Source organism: Theobroma cacao, chromosome 4 (genome assembly GCF_000208745.1).
Source record: "Theobroma cacao cultivar B97-61/B2 chromosome 4, Criollo_cocoa_genome_V2, whole genome shotgun sequence".
Classification (NCBI taxonomy): domain Eukaryota; kingdom Viridiplantae; phylum Streptophyta; class Magnoliopsida; order Malvales; family Malvaceae; genus Theobroma; species Theobroma cacao.
This window is the reverse complement of record NC_030853.1, coordinates 23,585,705-23,606,515: the sequence shown is the minus strand read 5'-3', so window position 1 is coordinate 23,606,515 and position 20,811 is coordinate 23,585,705. Positions and strand designations below refer to the sequence as shown.

The 20,811-nt window shown below is 33.7% G+C and overlaps 2 protein-coding genes across 2 annotated transcripts; one reads left to right on the top strand and one right to left on the bottom strand.

Moving 5' to 3' along the window:
• Positions 186 to 5,627, bottom strand: LOC18602321 (protein FAM133). The gene is made up of 5 exons (XM_007033623.2): positions 5,343 to 5,627; positions 3,328 to 3,429; positions 2,076 to 2,214; positions 1,943 to 1,989; positions 186 to 639 (listed from the first exon to the last, which is right to left on the bottom strand). The coding sequence occupies exons 1-5, from the start codon at positions 5,427 to 5,429 to the stop codon at positions 421 to 423; spliced, it is 594 nt and encodes a 197-aa protein (XP_007033685.1). The 5' UTR covers positions 5,430 to 5,627; the 3' UTR covers positions 186 to 420.
• On the top strand, positions 14,445 to 20,649 carry LOC18602320 (formin-like protein 2). Its single transcript, XM_007033622.2, has 4 exons — positions 14,445 to 17,031; positions 17,180 to 17,379; positions 18,278 to 18,522; positions 19,545 to 20,649. Exons 1-4 carry the CDS (start codon positions 15,494 to 15,496, stop codon positions 20,361 to 20,363), a joined length of 2,802 nt encoding a protein of 933 aa, XP_007033684.1. The 5' UTR covers positions 14,445 to 15,493; the 3' UTR covers positions 20,364 to 20,649.

Genomic DNA, 20,811 nt, shown 5'->3' with positions numbered 1-20,811 from the left:
GTTGTGAGGAAGATGCTATGAGTTTGATTATGTAAAACGCTCCATGAGTATGACACCTGATGACACTTGAAGCCATTGCTTTCACCACTAAAATTCGTCAATGGCCATTCTGCAGACGACCCATTAAACCATTTGGTATGTATTAGCTAAGAATTTGTTAATTTGAGTCTAAAGAACCCCTCGAATGCTTTTGAAGAAATTAAACAGGTTTCAAACAAATCCATATCATTCAATTCGTCAAAGTGAATGATACAATTCAGCTACATGTAGAAATGAAGCAGACATCAAAACCCAGCTAAAGTAGGAAAACAAAGGAATTAAACATCATTACATGCTCCTAATTTATAAAGATGGCAGAAAAATCATCATCTATTGCAGGAAATCTGCATCAAGTACACAAACAGTATCTTTATCATGCCATCAACTCTTCACACTGTCAAAAAATCTTGAAAGTGGCACAGGACCTTCAGCTCCTTCGTTATCAGTGCTCGAGTTCTTACTTCTTGATTTGTGCTTCTTCCTCTTATCTCTCTTAGACTTGGACTTCAATCTTCTTGATTCTCTCCCATCATCATCACTACTTGAAGATTCTGAGGATGAACTGGAGGAGCTGGACTCAGAGCACCTCTGTCTTGAACGCTGCAAAGTCAAGGTTTAGCAAGTGTGCTTCAGTTTGCATTTTCATAATAATAATAATGAGTAATAAAATTTGGGTTCTAATTCTGTTTCATACTGATGCTTCTGTCCTAATTATGGTCCATCAATTTCAGCTAATATCTGATTTCTCAAGACATAAAAAAAGTTCATGAAAGACCAAAAAGGTTCACCACGCTCTTAGCCTACCAGATAGAAGATTCAATCAAGTATTCATTTGATCCTCTCCTCCCATGTGCACCATCAAAGACCGTTTCCAGGCAACCATACTACCCACTACTCCCCCACTTCCCTCTGACTTCTAAATATGCTAAACTTTTTCTAGCCTAACTTACCAAACACAAAAAGCCGAAATACATATTAATTTAGAGAAACCAAAGGAAGATTGTTCACAAATTACCCGCTGCTTTAGCCATATGACAGTAAATTTTCACCCTTCACTAAATTCTCATGTTGAAATCCTGCTTCCTCCGATGCTTAGAGGAAACCTGTCCATCACATGCTCCAAGGCTGTTTGCTCCTAATCTAGCCTCAAACACTTGTAATAAGAAGTCAACAACTTAATCCCCAGTTTGTCTCCAGCTTAACACACCCTCTTCTTTGATACTGTTCATAAAGGCAATTTACAAGACTTCATGATCCAATTCCCAATCTTGAGTGGCTTTCTCATAATTCAGATGTCATTCCTTTATTACTGCCTGCTCACCACCACAAGTAGCCAGAAATCAGAGCATCTTTTTTCTCAGCAATAGACAACAGATCTGGGAAATGACACTTTCAAAGAGATAATATTACTCCCAACATAAATAATACCATGGCAAACTCTTTTCTATAATCAACAACCTCAACAGTTGGATAATAAGCCAACTCATCCAACTATCTGACACTTTTCCATTGACTCAGTACTCAGTAGCACCACATTTACTCACCATGAGTCTCCTTTACACAGTTTTTCAACACCAAATCACCACAACAACTTCCCAAATTGTTGCATTAAACTTCCACAATTAGAGAAAGCTTCAGCAAATGCAAATATAGTCCTACCTCAAGTAGAAACAATTTTTTTGGGATTTACATGCACAGATATAGAGCTTCCCTTTTACAGGTGACTGATATATAGATGCAGAGCTTAATGATGCTTCTAATCTCTTCATGGATAACAGGAGGAAAAAACTAAAAATAAATTGCATATTAAAATGAAAATCTCAAGTTTATCATCCTCTTTTTCAGTTTACATGCAATTTAAACATAAAATTCAAAACATAAAGTTATTAGAAACAATAGGTACCTTTCTCTTTCTGCTGCTGCGTTTCTTTGCATCCTTGTCTTTTCGATCTGCAATGAATTCAACACCCTTAGAGAGCAAGTAACTATAACACAAGCATGAAAAGACTGGCCTCCTAAAGGCCTTTTACACATACCTTTTTTATGGTTAGACTTACTGGAGTGGTTTCTACCATGTGCAAGCTTGCGTGCCCTTTCAGCATCTAGCTGAGCTCTATACTCTCTCATCATTCGATCTGTATCTGCTTCTAATTCCCCCTTTCTCAATGCATCTTCCTAGCATATTAACAAAATACACAAAATGATGTTAGAACCCACATTAGAAATCATGTTGTTTATGACAACCCAATAGACTGCTGGGTTAGCAAAGCAATAAATGACCAGCTTAATCCAGAAAGTAGTGTTATGCTCATCATCTTTAGCAAATAAAACAGAATAACTTCAACATAGCACCTCCTTCAAATTTAAGGAATCTCCTTACCATCTCAGTGCCTCATCTGTGTTCTTAACTGATTTCATTTCTTGGAGCTAAATTGTTGAATCTCAGTAATGCAGCTCAATTATTGATATTTGAAACTAGTATCACTATGGCATAGTTATGATTGACTAATTGACTAATCGAGACAGTAGTGCTATGCTCATTATATTTAGCAAATAAAAGACAATAACTTCGACACAGCACCTCCTTCAAATTTAAGGAATCTCCTTACCAGCTTTGTGCCTCATTTGTGTTCTTCCTTGATTTAATTTCTTGGAGCTTAGTTGTTGAATCTCAGCCCAACACAGCTCAATTATTGATGTTTGAAACTAGTATCACTACAGCATGGTTGTGATTGACTAATAATGCTTCATTGGCATTACTTTAGTCAACTAACTCACAACGAATTAAAAGCAAAGCAGCAAGCTTCTCCCTAATGCACCAAATTGCCAAATTAATCAACTGCCATATAGTTTTTATCCTTTTGCACTAAAATTAGTAACACCATACATTCAACTAATAATTAAGGGAAAAGCCAGTGTCTATTGTGGGTCATTTTTCACAGATTGAAGTCATCTAAATCAATGCATTGTATGTTGATATACAAAAAAAATTTGGAGTTCAATCAATTCTTGATATTTTTCACACAGATGCATCTTTGCATATGCTTGTTCAATAACAGAAACACATGATTGCACCCGAGAATTTGGCTCATTAGTTGGTGCATGATCCCCCGGCCTAAAGAGCAGGGTTCAAATCCCGCCTTGCCATATTAAAGGAAAAAAAAAACAAAACACATGATTAATCTGGTATGCCCCTTTATACAAGTAAATACTAATTCATAAATACTTTAGCAACTTTTGCAACAAGTCAAGATGACAAAAACAAGGGGAAATATCACTATAGCTTACCTTTTGTTTCATTTTAAACTCTTCCCAGGTAACCGTGTGAGAAGTTTTAAGGCTGGCCAAACGAGCAGCATGCCACTCTGGTGAATGAAAAGAACCATCCACCTGCATTCTCCTCATCAGAAAAGCTCCGGAAAATGAAAATTATCCAGAATACCACTAGCACATTGGATAAACCATAAAATTCTACAACCTCATAGCAAAAAAAAAATCAAAGAATAGAGTAAACTTTTTGATCAAAAATCTATTTGCAGCCAATGTTGTGAAGTTCTTCTTTGAATAATTTAAAATTAGCAACTATTATAGCTATCAAACAGCTACAGGACTTAATTAAGTTGCTACAACTTTACAGGCACAAATGTATATGGCTATTGCACAAAGGGTACTTCTCCAATATAAGTTGATTCAAGTGTGTTTGTCCAGAAAGTATCAATAAGTGGACAATGGTTGCTCAGAAAAAAAAATTTAATAATTTTTCTTGGTATCTCACACTTAATGACAATTACAGCATAATATGCTTGTTCAGAGAACACTAGTGTCTCTAAGCATTCACCATTAACTTAGAACTTCAGAAAACTACCACACTTAATTTCTTTCCTAATTAAAAAAAAATGAAAAATAATGATGAATCTACAGCACATTCAATAATGTGTCAATGCCATTTTATCCAAATGCTGCAAGAGGTGTCACATACAATCCTAGTGGCCAAGTTGCAAGGTTTTTCTCAAAGATATAGCTTAACTGCTATGGATGGTTCACCAATATGCAGTCCTACCTAGTCACACTGCTGTGAAACATAAAAAGCAATAGAGGTGATTCAAGAATATGCCCAATGACTATGCTCAAAAGTACAGGAACCCAAACACTCTAAGAACAACACTTTCAGAGCCTAGTCTCTCTTTTCTCTTCTTTCTTTGAAGATTACATATGTACAAAGCCCAAAACATCATCAGATAATAGGATACTTTACTCACCCCATTCACCTTACTCTTATGATCATAAGGTTGCAACTAAAATACCCACAACCAATATAATACAAGATAAGTAAAACATTCATCGTACGCAGCATCCTCATACAACTAAAGAGTTCCCCTATCATTTATCTCGTGTGCATCAGCCATGATACATACTAATAGTTCTGGACACATATCTGATATATTTCCTAAATAAATGCCAAGTTTAACTTTTAATTTTTAAATTTGAGGAATACCCAATGCTTGTCAAGCTACAGATTTATTCAAAACGTTGAAACTTTAAGATTCAGCAAAGGTAAAGACTAAAAACAAGTTTGTAGTAATTGGAATGATTGCATACTTAAAAAAGCATAAAATTTATTACACTGAGTTTTAACCTAGAAATAAAAAAACATAGTGATGAATCCAAAACATATAAACTCCCATTATGGAATGGTGATCACGAGATCAAGATTACACTGATGTAGAACAAAATAATATTGCCTTTTATTAGCAATCTCTATGCTATCACACCAAACTTTTTCAAAAACTGGTTTTGGTCGTATTTGAAAGCTATTGAACGCCAGAAGCTGGATGTATCCATGCTTCATAGGAAATCATTTCTAAAACATAACCAACAAGAATCCACAGCAGCATATCAAACTCTAAGCTACCACAGTGATTCCCAAACCAATTAGAAATAGATTCACATTAATGATTCTTTAAAGTAATTCTGAGTTCCAACACTGAATCAGAAACTTACAAATCTTACCTCTCTAGAAATTATGACTAACAAAGTTGATACAAAACAAGTCAACAAGATTTAAAAAGACCCCCTAAAAGAAAATTGTAAGTATGGAAGCACCAAGAAAAACATCAATTAATACAATTTGTAATCAATAAAATGATATAAATCAACAAACAGAAGGTACCCCAAAAGAAAAACAAGTGCAGGAAACTAAAAGAAGAATATTCAACAAAAATTGAAACATTAACTAAAAAAAAAACCAATAAAGAAAAAACGTACAAGAAAGAAAATGTTTTTGAATATGGAAGGGTACAAACCATGCCATCCTCGATCTCTTCAGGGCCAGCAGAGGTGGAGCCAAGCCTTGCTCTTTGCATAGCCTTGTAGGCTTGGTTTTTCCCCATTTTTAGAAATACCCAAATAACAGAAACCCGAGAGTAATCGAAAGTATAACGGAGTTTGAGGTAATATTAAGGGTAAAAAGAGTGTAGGGATTTGTATTCGACAACGAGAGAGATTTGGGAGAAATCCTACAGGTAGGGAGGGCAATCTCAAAGGTTTTTTTTTTTTTTTTCCCTTCAAAGCTCAATATTATTAAGGAAAATTAGTTATTTGTCCAAAAAAACAAAAAATAAAATGACAGGAAAAATAGAAGTGTGAGGCCATATGACAAGCTGTACAGAGGCCGGCGGCAATTTTTTTAAGTTATTATTTTAATTATCATTTTCATTTATTCCTTCCCTTCACCTTATTGGCCCAAAAAGTTTGATATTTATCTTTTTTTTTTTTGGAATTGTTTCAAAATTTTGTAGGCTACAGACAAATTAATAGAATTTAAATTTGAAATAATAAAAATAAATAAATATTAATATTTTTTTTGTCAAGTACAAAGTTAATGATAAAAATAAATTTACCATTATTATAAAGATTATTTCTTCTTTACATATCATTATACGTAAAATAAATAAATGTTTATCTGCCCTTACTTAGAAAATTTATAAATAAATTTTACAAATAAAAAGCTTTTTTTTTTTGCTTGAACTAACCAATACCAACCCAAGAACCCAACTTAAATTTGGGTACTGATGGACTGCATCTAAGCCCAGTTAAGCTTTAGGTCTTGTTTGGGCTTGGGTTTTTATGAATAATTTGGTGTGGATGTCTCCGCTCATTAGTGATCATGCAGCCAGCCCGAGATGTCTCTTTTCTTATTTTCTTTTGAGTTTATCATTTATGCCAAAAAGAGTGTTGACTGTTGAATATCTTACCTTTTTTATAATTAAGAATATTTGATTTTATACCAATTTTGTACAATTATTTTACTTCAAAAACCTTGAAAATTTAAATAGTTGAGGCATTTTTACAAGTTGATGGAAGAAAAAAGAACATAAAATCAAACATGACATACGACTTGGCCATTGTAATACTGCTTTTGTAGTTCTTTTCCAATTGTCAAAGGGAAGTAGCTCGAAAAATGGAACATGGATGTGCTAAGATCCAAGTTAAATTCAAAAAGAGAAATGCCCATTAATTCAAACGAGGGTGAAATGATGGCCAAAGCTATTGAATTACCTGGAGGTAATTGGCAAACATCTGTCACTTTGGGTTGCTCACAGCTGGTTAATCTCAAGCTAAGGATTGAGAGGTCAAGTGAGGCCTCCTTTCAAATTTGTCTTGTCCCTTCCCATTGCCCCATTCCCCAAACACATGTGCTGAATGATTGGGAATTTTTTTATATTTGTGGGTAAGCAAAAGCATTATAAATTTATAAATAAAAGCATCATCAGCAGACAATCTGGGAATCATAAGACAGACGCATCTTTGTTCCAACTTGAGGGACCTCCCTTCTCGTTTTTTAATGGCCGCTAAATACTGCACTTGAATTTCTTTTTTCTTTTTCTTACTTTTTCCATTTATTTTTATTTTATAAAACTATATATCTATATCTATATCTCTATTAGTCTTTTACTCATTCTCATGGAACCTCCTACTATTGCAACCCCATTTGCAAATGTTACTATTAATATTTTTAAATATAATTTTTATAAATAAAATAATACCTCAAATCTAAGTCCACCTTGAATTTAAAAATCTTATCCAAAACTCGACCTGAGTCAAGCTAGACCTATGGACTTGACAAATCTATGAACCCATATCTAGCTCTTAATTATATATCATCTAACTTGTTACAAATTTTTTAAAGCCTGAGAATGTTAATTAAAAGTCCCAATTAGAATCTTAAAATAAGCAAAATGGTGGGATTTATAAGATGGGAGACAACAACTTCCTGATTAGATATGTTATGTAACCTAAAATCTAAAAGTTCTTATAATATGTACTCAATTCAAAACTATCTAATTTCAGTGATGAAAGGAATGGGGGTTAGTATGATATCGCTTTCTTAAAAGTTTTAAAATTTCATAATATATATATTTTTTAATTTTATAGTTTTACTTCTACAATAATTTTTTATTTGGTAATATGCCTCACAACAATTAATCAACGACTATTTTAAGTAACTTTGTATCCGAGCAGGGTTCGAATCTCTCTTCTCTCAATTAAAAAAAAAATTTATTTTAAGTAAACTTATAGAACTAAAGTGAGACTTATTATAATAGAATTATTCTCCAAGCTTACCCCATGATCAATCCATCTATTGTTCACCCCTTAAACATAAAATCTTAACTCTGTCACAGTTCAATTTTAAATCATACATGAGATACATAGGTGGGAAGAGGTAATAATAAACAAGTAAGCTAGCTTAAGAAGAAACATTTGAATGTTAATAGATTGTAGCTAATTCAATTTCAATTGCATTTCATAGATTGTTTGGGATGACTTTTAGTATTTTTGAATTAAAATAATTAATGCACATTTCATTATCATTTGTACTTTTAAGATCTCATCAATAAATTATATCTATCTCATTTCTCATTTTAAATGGACTTGTTGTGTACACGTGTCAGCAAATCTATTGAGCTCATTAGATTATTGAACAGAATAATGCTTACAGTTCATTATCAATATTTAAATGCGAATTAAATTTAAAATATTTGAATGGTAAGATGTCCTTTTATGGTCTCTGTTCATACTATTTATTATCAATTAATAAATACAAATTGACTAATCAGATCCATTCATAATTGTGACAAATATTACCAATTAATAAATAAAATTTGTAATCGAGACACATTTGCACCTCGATCTAGTCTAATAATAATACTTTACATCAATTACATCAATGATTAACAAAACTAAAAGGGTCCAAAAATCAGAATTATTTAAATACAATTACTTTTACACGTAAAACCCATTCCCATAAATATTGCATAATTTAAAGTTTCTGCAAAGAACATTGGCATATCTTGTGTCTGTCCAGTTTGTAGATGAGACAAGACTGGTGCAGACAATTTCCTAACTTTCAACAAAATCCACTGTGACATATATTTATTGACGACATTATAACTTTATATATGATGAATTTCTTGACTCAATGATAAATCTCTTTATTCTATTTCTCTTTTCGGATTAAATAATAAAAAAACTATTATATCGAAATTTATTTTCTTTTTAGTCAGATAGACAGACAAAAAGGAGAATTTTATTATAAAAAAATATTTGTTAATAAAATATTTCAATGTTAAAAAATTTTCCCTTAATTATTTTAAAATAATAAACAAAAAGGAGCCCACCAATTAGGGTTAAATGCAAACCAACATTCTTGTCACAGTAATCAAATATTAATTTAATTGCATGATTAAGTTGGCAGGCAAAGTGTTGTATCACTTTAAATTTTAAAAATTACAAAATAAGATAAAAGTATTCCAACCTTCACGCCCTACGATATTCTCCATGTCATCTGTAATGCAAATCCCTGTCTGTCTCTCTTAAACAATTTTTAAGTTTTTTTTTTAGCTACTCAAAAGTTTTTTTTTTTATAAGAAAAGGTGAATATAAAGGTTTATGTGATATTTATAAAGTGAAATTTTTAATTTTTTGATTCCTCAAAAATTTAATTTGTTTTTATATGTAAACGTACTTTTTAATTCTTTTTACTTATTAAAGCAGAAAATGGGCGGTAAAAAGTAATAATTGAAGAGAAACTTAAAAAAAAGAAAAAGAAAAATGTTGTCTATGGTGCATGGTAGCTTTCATAAAGTAATGTAGGGACAGACAAGAGACAGACCCCGAGAAATTCTCGGTGACTAATTTGTTTGGTCTTGCACGTGGATGGATGGCTAGGAACTTTTGAAATATGAAATTTATCCATTTTTTTATATATTTGGGAATTAATTTTGTAATAATGCATGCATAATGCAAAGATTTCGTGATTAATAACATAATTGCACATTAATTATTACATACTTTTTTGACCCTTTATGGACTAACTTTATATGATACCAGTAGTGTTTAAAATACTCGTATATTTATCGTGTACATGATGGAAAATAATTATCTTTATTAATTTCTGTCACCTCATTAATATTTTTATTATATATTCACTGAATTTGGAAGTCTGTAATTTGCATATAAATTAAAAAAAATAAGATTATATATGATGTGAACTTTAAATTAAAACCATTTTCTTAAAGATGTTAACTACCTTTTTAAAAGATACTTCATTTAAAATTAATATTATGATGTACAATTATAAATATATTTATATGAATAGAAATTACAAAATGTGGTTGATGCACCTAACATTCAGAATTTCTTCAAGAAACTATTTGGTGTATGTACCTATACCAAAAAGAAAATAATTCTTTTTTGTTTTAAAGGAGTCCCACAAGAAAAACATGCCTTTTTACTGTATATAACAGTGGTACGACTTTAGAAGAATAGGAAATAAAAAAAAAAGGGGAAAGGAGATGAAAATTATTCTACATACGAAAGTAAAGTTTTTAAATCATACAAACAAAAAATTAAAAAAAAAGGATTATTTTATGTTTTATTCAAAGAATGTTTATTAAAATTAATAAACATGTGATAATATTCAAATTTTATTTGTAAAACTCAATGGTTGATATATTAAATAATAATCTACAAATAAATGAGGACCCCCAAAATTAAAAAGTACCACTATCAACTTGGTTAGTGCCCATTTACCGTGCGAAAAGGCTTGCCTTTTATTGTTCACGACATTCTAATTTACGGCAAAAAGGCTTTGCCTTTCACGTTCTTTTTGGTAGTATTAAATAAAGATTTTTTTTTTTAACCTCGAAAAGATAAAAGAACAAAATCTTGTGTAACACTTTTTTTGGTTAGCTTTTTTCTCTTTATTTTCTTAAATCTTTTGGATCAAGAATGGTATGAATATTCTGTCTTTTGGTGCTCTACTCAAAATTTAAATTCAAAAAATTGAATTTTAAATTATAGGGGTAATATGGTAAAACAGAAGTGGATCGGGTATTCGGGTTTTATTTCAATATCGAGAATTTTTCTCATCGGCACGACGACCTAGAAACTGACACGTGTAAGCGTTCTGGGGGCTACGGGAATCACGGGCTTGAGATCATTGCTCGTCTTTTTCAAATTTGTACGATATCTCACTGCGTTCAGGTGATCTGTTTTTACCGACGACTCTTACGTCGTCGTTCTATCCCCTAACCTTTTACAAGATGACATTAACTTGGGAAGGACTGTCTTAGATGTTTTATATCAGGAAATATGTTTATTCTCATTTCTCAATTCCTTTTTTACTTTTTTTTTTATATAAAAAAAGGGATCTTTTCGGATACTTTAGATGAAAATGAAACAAAGTAGTATTTTAATTTTTCTTAATAATTGGGTTATTAATGAGATGAAAATGAAATAAAGTAGATTGCTAATCAAAACAAACGAGAAAATATACACAAAAGTGTTACGGTTAGTCGGTTAACATGTCAACTTCAATCACTTAGCAAAGAGTGTTATGAACCATTGGACAACACTTCCAATCTCATCAATGCTTTATATTTGATCATTTGCCCATTGACGTGATGGCATCTTAGCTTGCATTAATTAGAGCATTTAGCTGAGTTTTTACCCACACTCGTTTTTTATTCGAGAAATTTGTAATTTTTACTCGTCTGGATTTAAACGGATTATGATATAATGGTAATTAGGGTCTTCGATCTTGATATTAGCGATGGAATCAAAATTTCATGCTTGAGGTAAAAACAATATCTATAAAAACATACTATATTCGCATGATGCATTGCCTTTCATTTATGCATTACATTCCATGTACATTTAATAAATAACAGCTTTGCAAAATGCAAACTGATTTTGGTGATGGCGTCTGGCGATGTTGTACCTACTCCGGCAGTCGGCAGAGCTAATAACTATTTCATTTATTGGTTGTGTATTGTCAAAGAAGCGCAGCGCATTCTGACATGCTGCAAAATTGCCTAATTCAAGCTCACCCCAAAAAATAATTTGTTTAATACAAAAGAAAAAAGAATAAAAATCAAATAATATTGTTTGTCATCAGTCAAAATTAAATACTATATATGAACTTTAATTCTTAAAATATGTATTGTTTATTGCCAGTGATTTTTGTTGTTTTTTTGGATTTTTCTTGTTTCCAAAAAGAGAAAAAGAAGTAGAAATTAAAAAAAAAATGAAAGTCTTAATAATTTATTGTACGTGCTAGCTAGCATAACCTTTTTTACAAATAAAACAAAGGATCGACAGCTGGATGTGGTACATATGCATTTAAAAGCCACAAAATTTATTCATTTTCTCTTTGGGTAGCATGCGAAAATGCAGGTTTGGTTGGTCCCGATGTATCAGATAAAATTCTACTTTGATGGTAAACTTTATTAATTGATCAATTTAAGTGCTAAATATTTTTGAAATGTGCTTTTTAGAGAGAATAATTATCTTTTTGAAATATGAAAATTTCAATGCATCTTCACATGATTTTTAATTGAAAAATATCTTATATGTTATACATATTATTATTTTTAATTTATTCAAATGTATTATTTTTACTCAAATCTGAAAGTTTTACCTTTTCTTACTAAAATGTACATAAAATTATTAAAACAACGTAATTAAGCTACTTTGTGTGTTGTATCATACATGATAACTTTTTAAAAGAAAATTAACCTTCTCGATAAAAATCCGGTTAAATACTCATTTAGAGTCTAATGTTTGTCAAAATTTTCAATTGAAGATTCAATCTATTATTTTTATTTAAATTAAGATGCAACTTTTAAAATTTGTACTCGTTTAAGGTAAATTTATGATAAAAGTTACAGAATACCATTAGTAAAAATTAATCAATTTAAATCTATATTTGTTAAGAATTACTTTCGCATAGTAATCATTAGTCTTATTAATTATATTTGTTAATTTTTAGTCATTGGATTTTCTCACATGAATAAAATTTAAAAGATTATATATTATTTTGAACGAAATAATAAGTTAAATCATGAAATGAAAACTTTAACATATGGTTAAATCCTAAAATAAGCAATCAAGTAGAATTGTTACCACTTTGCCTAACCTAAAATGAGTAGTATCTATATCCCATGATTAATTTGATAAAATTACAGTTGATTATATATATATATATATATATATATATATATTAAATGTAAGTTATCTAAAGGGAAAGAAGGAGAAGTCGAAAAAGTTAGCTAAATGGAGGAAAAGAAAAGGACGTATAATGTAGTGTTTGAGGAAATGCTATAGAATCCAAGTATTAATATTATGAGTAAAATGGTAACGAATTCTTATTAAAAAAAAAAAAGAAAGAAAAGAATTAAAGATTAGTGTTTGATATGAAAAAAAAAAATTCGTCCGTCCTTGCATTGGTAAATAATGATAACGACTTTTTCCAACTTCTCCTTGATATGGTCCTACTTCTTTCTCTTTCATATATAGGCCACGTCAAATTCTAGAGCTACTTAGCTTTTTTTGAAACTTTGGTCCACATAGAAGGGTGTTCAGTGTTATATTCTTCTTTTATTAATTACAAAAATATTGACAGCAACTTACGAAAATATGCTAGCAATTATTTCATCAATCATATATGTAATTAATAAAAATTTGTATATATTAATGCCTTTGAGCGCCATCTTACTTGTTTAATAATTGGACACTTCATTTCCAAAATGTTAAAGTCTGGCTAATTCCACTTTAAAGATGGTATATTCTAAATTTTTATTTCATCGATTAATCATGGAATTCTCCAGCTTATTATTAATTAATGTCTTTACTATTAATTTATTAGTATGATCCGAACAGAGATGAACTCGATTATTACGTTCAAGATCACCCAAAGGATCTTGGAATTACATAAATAGAACGATGTTTTAATTGTTATTATTATGATGTAAAAAATGATTAATGCAGCTTCCCATTATCATCATATCATAGATTGTAGAATTTCCCCACAATATGTTTAGTTTTGACAATATGGGTTAAGAGGGCCCCCTCCTTTACTCAACGTAGTCAAAACATGGATTACTGGTTTGAAAGTGATGGCTTCTTTTGAGAAAAAATCTGTTTTTTTTTTTTAAAGGAGAAGTTTGAATTTGAAAAGTTATTGGACTTAATTGGCCACAAAATAGTTGTTATCATGAGATTTTCAAATTCAACAAAAGGGGCAGAAATAAAAACCCAAATCTATGATACTAAAAGGAGACAAACAATTATAACATATGAGACAATTAATTATATTAAGATAAAATTAATCACGGATGTAATAGTTTTCCAATTAAAATATTTGTATGTAAATTTGTTATGGATTTGACGTCAATAAAAATATGTAATGAGTTTTTATTCATAAATAATAATTATTTTTCAAGTAGAAAATATATATTTTAAATTAAAAATATAAATTTATAATAATTGATATTAGAACTTATTTTACTTTTAAATGATGTAAAACTTTTTACGATAGATATTAAGATTAAAGTAAATTCAAATCAAAGTGGATATTAGTAAAAGAGTTAGTACATAAAATGTTTTGAGTTTTTTTTTTTCTATTTATTCACTGAATTACACATCAAAAACTAATTTTCTCTTGTTGCACTAATCTATTACTAGTTTAATTAGAAAGTATTCACAATTTGTTTTAAAAAAACTTTTACCTTGCTATATTTCTTTTTTCCTCTTCACGCCTCTGCAATTGGAAATTCCTTTTCAGTCTAAAAATCTTAAAAGTAAATTTCATCCCTATTTTTAAAATAAAAGTTTATGTATTTTAAGCATATTGTTATTTGACTTAAAATAAATAATAATTAAATTTAAATTTCTCAATTCTTGAAAAAACCTTTAACACTTGCTTAGGAAAAAAGAGCACTGAAGTGTCCAAAAAGGAAAAGCCTTTAAGTTCGAGTATTCTTAGATTTTGTCGAGACAAAAAATGGACGTATGTCCATTTATGACGTCCTGCTGTCTTCAACCCGTCAAATTGCAATACCCAGGCGCACCCACGAGAGAGTGAGCATATGCAAATTCCCTCCCCCAACAAGTTTGCCTGATTTTTAGATGCTGAATCAGTGCTTCAGTACAGTGAACAGTGGCGAGGACAAAGCCAAAATGACTACTGCTTTTCAAACGTAATCCAAGTGTGAAATGCTTTGTTGGGTGGATTCCCTTTCAACTCCTCGTTACAGTCACAAGGCTCACAGTGTAACCAGCTCATCTTTAACCATTCCCAGAAGTATGTATGTGCTATAATTGCAAGAATCCCAACACAGGGAAAAACATCATGCAAATCCCAATAATGAACAATGTCTGTCTGTCAGAGATTTTTAACCTCTTGTCCATCTTCTTCAGAAAATTTTCTTGACTTTCTCTTTTAAGTCTTCACCTTCCTCCTCACTCTCCATGCTCGCACCTGGATTCTCCCACCTCTTCCATCTCAAGCTTTAGACATATTCAAACATTTCTGTTACTCCTATCAGGTTTTTACATTGAAAGATTGTGTTTAGTTCAAAGTTCAGTTTTCACCTCTGAAATGAGGTGAAAGGCAAAGTGTTTAAAAAGTGTGTGTGGGTGCTGTGCCTGTTATCAAGTCTAAACTACCATTCCTTTTGCTCCTACTGTTCCCTCTCATTCTTAGTACTCTCTTGTTCTTCTCTCTCTATCTGCCCTCTCCAACTCAGTCATGTAGTCCCTCCTGCCCTTCTCTCTCTTTGAGTTGGAACTTGGAACATTCCCTTCTTCGACCTCCCAATTCCCATTGTCTGGTTTTGGTCCTCTGTATTTTTTTGCTTTCTCTTTCCAAAGTACCCCATCTGCATTCTTGAATCATCTCTTCAAGAGAAAACTGAGAAACTCCACTATAGCAAGCAAACAAACAAAGTTCTCCTCTTTAATCGTCTCTGTTCAAAGTAATGATCTAAGAAAATTAACAATCTTCTCTCTCTGTCTGTCTCCATCTCTCCCCCTGACCCTGTTAAGTCAAAAACAGTCAAAGAGAGACTGTGTTTCAAGGTGTTGAGTGTGGTTCACATCAAAAACATTAAAAATGCCAACAACCACCGTGACTGATCTTCTTCGTCTACTTCTCCTCCTCCTTCTCTCCACCATCCCGACCACCACTTCCTTCCACTACCACCGCCATCTCCTCCACCAACCTTTTTTTCCTCAAACCTCCCTCCCACCCACCTACCCCCCCTCCTCTTCCCCATTTCTCTCCCCACAACCCCAACCTCATCACAACCAACAACAACAAGAGCAACAACCCAAATATCCTTTCTCCACAACTCCCCCTTCCACCCCTCAAAATCCTTTCTTTCCTTCCTTCCCTTCCCCTCCACCCCCTCCTCCACCTTCCACTCTCCCAACTTTTCCCGCCAACATCTCCTCCCTGCTCATACCCCGCTCTCCATCTCCCTCATCCCACCGCCACCACCTCCTCCTTATCTCTCTCTCCTCCTCCCTCCTTTTGGCCGCCATCATTCTCTCTATCGCCGCCCTCACTCTCTTCCTCCGCCATCGCAGCCACCAAAACACCTCGTCCGACGACAAAGCTTCCCGTTCAGACTCCCTCCGCTTATTCCCTCCCAACATTTCCCCTTCAGATGCCTCCCAAAAGCCACCACCTCCACAGCCACCGCTCCAACCGCCACGTTATGTCTCAACTAACCGCAGCTCAGAGTTTCTCTACTTAGGCACCCTTGTAAACTCTAGAGTAGACCCAGAAAAAACAACCCATTCTAGCAATGGAGGTATCAGGCTGGGAGTTACATCTTCTCCTTATCAAAAACTTGGCTCTCCAGAGCTAAATCCATTGCCACCATTGCCAAAAGTACAAACTTTTCAAAGTGGAGAGCAGTTTCTCCAAAATGAACAAACCGGTAGTTTTGAAAACAATGTTGAAGATGAAGAAGAGGAGTTTTTTTCACCAAGAGGGTCTTCAGGCAGAAGAGAGAGTCCACCACGAGGTCCACCAGCAAGAATAGGATCAAGTTCAAGGAGGGAGTTTCGAGGTGAGAACTTTGGGAGTAGAAGCTTCAACTCAAGAACTGCTTCTTACCCTTATTCCAACTCTTGTTCACCTACAAATTCATTCTTGAACTCAAGTCCATTGAGTCAGAGATCCAAGTCTCCCGATACAGTGGTTCCCATCTATACAGTGAGAATCAAAACCCCTTCTTCAACTTCAGCTTCATCTACAAGGTTATCTTCGTCTTCTTCAGAAAGGGATTCACCGGATAGAGGTTCAAGTCTTTCGGGGCAGAACAAGGAATCTCCATCAAGGATTGTGCTTAAGAAGCTGCCACCGCCACCTCCTCCTCTTCCTCCACCGCGTTTTTGGGAGGTTCCTGTGGCAGTGAAGGCTGTTTCCGAGGCTAATCCAGGGGGACCTCCGGTTCTTGTTGCGCCTTCCAGGCCACTGGTGTTGCAAAATTTGGCTGTGGATGAGCACCTAAAGAAGAATGAGGGCATAGAGAGGAGTGAGGAGACCCCGAAACCGAAATTGAAGCCTTTGCATTGGGATAAAGTTAGAGCGAGTTCGGATCGGGCCATGGTGTGGGATCAGATAAAAGCAAGCTCTTTTCAGTGAGATATTCACATCTCTCTCTTGCTCATTTAGTGTTGTCTTAATAGTATATCAAATTTGCCTGCAATTTTTTCTTCTTTTGGTATCCAATAACTTTGCGTCTACATTTATTTGGTAAATAATAAAATGTTATAATGGTGCTTGCAGATTGAATGAAGAAATGATTGAGACACTGTTTATGGTGAATAATTCAAATTTGGCCACAAAAGATCATGGTCGCCGGCAGATTCTGCCCTCTGTGAATCAGGAAAATCGTGTGCTTGATCCAAAGAAGTCTCAGAACATTGCAATTTTATTGAGGGCACTGAATGTGACCATTGATGAAGTCTGTGAAGCACTTATGGAAGGTAATCATTTCATGTGCATTGGAAATATAATGAATCAGTAAAAGATAGTGCAATAAAGGAGGAACAAAATTTTTCTTTGACAACCAATGGTCATGGATAGTAGAAGTGGACTTTAGAGGATTATACTTAAGAAAAACAATGGTATAGATTTCTAGAAAAGGAAAGAAGGAAACTAGGAAAGATACTCTCTAGAGTCTAGTCACATTCCAATGCATCAGAGGTCCAGGCTTGAAATGATTTGGTTGTGCCACTGTGCCGCAACCATAAACTATTGAGTTCAATATTCAAACCAAACGGTCATAAAAAAGACCAGGACGTTTGCAATAACTCATATTTACTCTCTGAAGGGCCTGAATGGAAGATATGCCGTGATCTTGATGGTGGTTAATTAAAAGCCTTTCCCAACCAAGGAAATCTCATCTCTCATTCAAAAATTAAAAAAAAAATACCATGTGGAGCGTTTATAGTTATAAAAGCAATAAGTCTCCGTCCTTGAGACTACTAGAAAATCTGTCCAGTTGAAAGTTGAGACAGGATTCTGAGGTGTCCCTATTTGGCTGTCTATTGTCCATTTGTCTATACATTTTCATGAGGGCTACATGTATGATATAGGATGGCAATGCCTAGAGAACATAACAGTGTATTTCATGCTGTTTATAATGGCTTTAAAGATTTTGCTGAAAATGGTTGCGCATATATCTCCAGTTTACAAATGCTATTTCTTGAACAAAATTACACTTAATTGCCTTTCAAACTATAGTTGCAAAAATTTTACTTGATGGGACAACCCACTGCATCGCATCTCATCATCCCCTCCTTCCATCTTTCCTTGTTTCCCTTCCCATCCTCACCATTTATTTTACTTCTAAACTGCTTTAGCTTCTTTCTGTGCAAACAGGCAATTCAGACACACTTGGGACAGAGCTCCTGGAAAGCTTGTTAAAGATGGCTCCAACCAAAGAAGAAGAGCATAAGCTGAAGGATTTCAAAGATGAATCACCTTTTAAGCTAGGTCCTGCTGAGAAATTCCTCAAAGCGGTGCTTGATATACCTTTTGCCTTCAAGAGGGTTGATGCGATGCTTTACATTGCTAATTTTGACTCGGAAATTGAGTATCTGAAGAGATCTTTTGAAACTTTAGAGGTACATCTTAATCTCCAATCTGTGTGCATTTGTGTGCTTCTGGTTTATTGGGAAACCACTAAGATGTCTGTTGTGAATCTTGTATCTACGGATAGTTCTTCATCATTGATAGCTTTATATTTTTTTCTCTGGGACCATAATCAAAAATTATTCATGATAAACACATTCTATAGGACTTTAGCAAACTCAGTTGCAGTAGCTTGCTGCAAGTTAAAAGTTAACAAGTTTAAAATAGGAAAATCTCTTCATTGTTTCTCTTCATTTTTACTTCTTTTTTCTCTGTCTTTAGGGATCAGATTTACTGTAGATAGATGCTTATGAGGGGCTTCAGTGTGTCTCATTAATCTATCATATCTTCCGTGTCTTTACCTGGCTCATAGATAAAAAACATCCAACTGAGAGTCATTAAGTTACACCTATATCCCCAATTTTCCTGGGTAAGAAGCTTGCCTACTGCCTAAGACGATAACATTTTACTTTTTCCTCATTAGCCAAGTAATCTCCCTAATCATAAGCTTGGATATTCCGGCTAAGTAATCTTCGATACCATAATCTTGGCTTTTATTCAATGGTTGTAAACTCTGCATCCAATGAGAGTTGGTGTGTAATACTTAATGAAGTTCCTGGATATAATTTCATTAATAAATGAGCTTTTGGTTATCTTTGGGTGGATTTCCACATAAGAATTGGGAAAATTGGGAGTTGTTGAAACATTTCTATTTCTATTGCTGCGAAGGAAGAAAAACTTCATTATGATGTTTTTCTCTGGTAGAAATGCTTATGACTACTGCCCCAATCCAAGTGAAAATGCTTATGGTAATTGAGCTCCATGGAGGTGAAGACTATGTTTAGTCAATAACGTGTGGGGCAACCATGCACAATTTCACCAATTTGCGTCAGATAAAGCTGTGTGCCGAGCATGACGTTTGGGCTTGTATCTATTTGAAATGAAGGATTTTGATAATTCAATTTATTGTTGTGTGGTAATTTTCTAATTACTGAAACTTATATCTCCTCTGCAGGCTGCTTGTGGTGAGTTGCGAAACAGCAGAATGTTTCTGAAGCTTTTAGAGGCAGTGCTCAAAACTGGGAACCGCATGAATGTTGGCACCAATCGTGGCGATGCCCATGCCTTCAAGCTTGACACGCTCTTAAAGCTCGTTGATGTAAAGGGCACTGATGGGAAAACCACACTTTTGCATTTTGTTGTGCAGGAAATTATCAGAGCTGAAGGTTCTCGCCTTTGTGGTGCCAATCAGAATCTGAAAGCTGAGAAAATTCAGCGATCAGATATTCAGGATGATGTTGAATTTAGGAAGCTCGGACTGCAAGTTGTTTCTGGGCTCAGTGGGGAGCTCACTAATGTGAAGAAGGCTGCTGCTATGGATTCAGATGTTCTCAGTATTGAGGTGGCAAAACTTGCTAGTGGTATCTCTAAAATCAGAGAAGTTATAAAATTAAATGAAGAGATTGCGTTAAAAGACAGTAGGCGCAAATTCTCTGAGTCAATGAATGAGTTCCTGAAGAAGGTGGAGGAAGAGATTGTAAGGATCCAAGCCCAAGAGAGAGTTGCTCTCTCTATGGTGAAGGAGATAACAGAGTATTTTCATGGGAACTCGGCTAAGGAAGAAGCTCATCCGTTCAGGATTTTTATGGTTGTAAGGGACTTCCTTTCTATTCTTGATCAAGTCTGTAAGGAAGTTGCAAAGGTCAATGAGAGAACAATATACAGTTCGGTGCGTCCATTGCCAAATCCTACCCATCTACCAGTTTTTCCTGGACTCAACGTAAGGCAGCATTATGGTTCCTCAGACGATGAAAGCTCCTCATCCTCATCTTAGCTCCCGATCAGTGTCTCACATCTGCCATATCTAACCAGGTTAAATTTCAGAATGCAGCAGTCAGTGCAAATGCGCTTGTGCGTAAATCTCAACATATGTATAATGTAATCTCTTTTTTGTTGGCTAAATTTGTACTTAAATATATTGACTTACAGGATTTTGGAAGCTGTTTTGCTATATGTAATATACGGGAGGAAGTTATATCAGGAGGTAATAATGTAATATAGCTAAAAAAGGTAAATCTATCTTGTAAATAAATTAAGACTCATTTGAAGTTTATGTGCAACGAGAGAAGTACACTGATGGATCTGTAGTGTTTAACAGGCGTGCCTGCCGAATATTTTTTTGTACTGGAATGAGAAATAAGTCATGGTGACTACTGGGGACAGCCAACTGAAGGCTTCTGTCCAGTCAAATCAAAAAGAGTGATGCCAGTTTCCACTTGTAG

Bases quoted from the DNA above. Each gene is read 5' to 3' on its own strand.
- LOC18602321 (XM_007033623.2), bottom strand. From the start codon at position 5,429: ATGGGGAAAAACCAAGCCTACAAGGCTATGCAAAGAGCAAGGCTTGGC. The intron at 3,430-5,342 runs GTTTGTACCCTT...AGGAGAATGCAG, and splicing joins AAGAGATCGAGGATGGCATG to GTGGATGGTTCTTTTCATTC. The intron at 1,990-2,075 runs GTATGTGTAAAA...AATTCATTGCAG, and splicing joins TAAGTCTAACCATAAAAAAG to ATCGAAAAGACAAGGATGCA.
- LOC18602320 (XM_007033622.2), top strand. From the start codon at position 15,494: ATGCCAACAACCACCGTGACTGATCTTCTTCGTCTACTTCTCCTCCTC. The intron at 17,032-17,179 runs GTGAGATATTCA...TGGTGCTTGCAG, and splicing joins ATAAAAGCAAGCTCTTTTCA to ATTGAATGAAGAAATGATTG. The intron at 17,380-18,277 runs GTAATCATTTCA...CTGTGCAAACAG, and splicing joins CTGTGAAGCACTTATGGAAG to GCAATTCAGACACACTTGGG.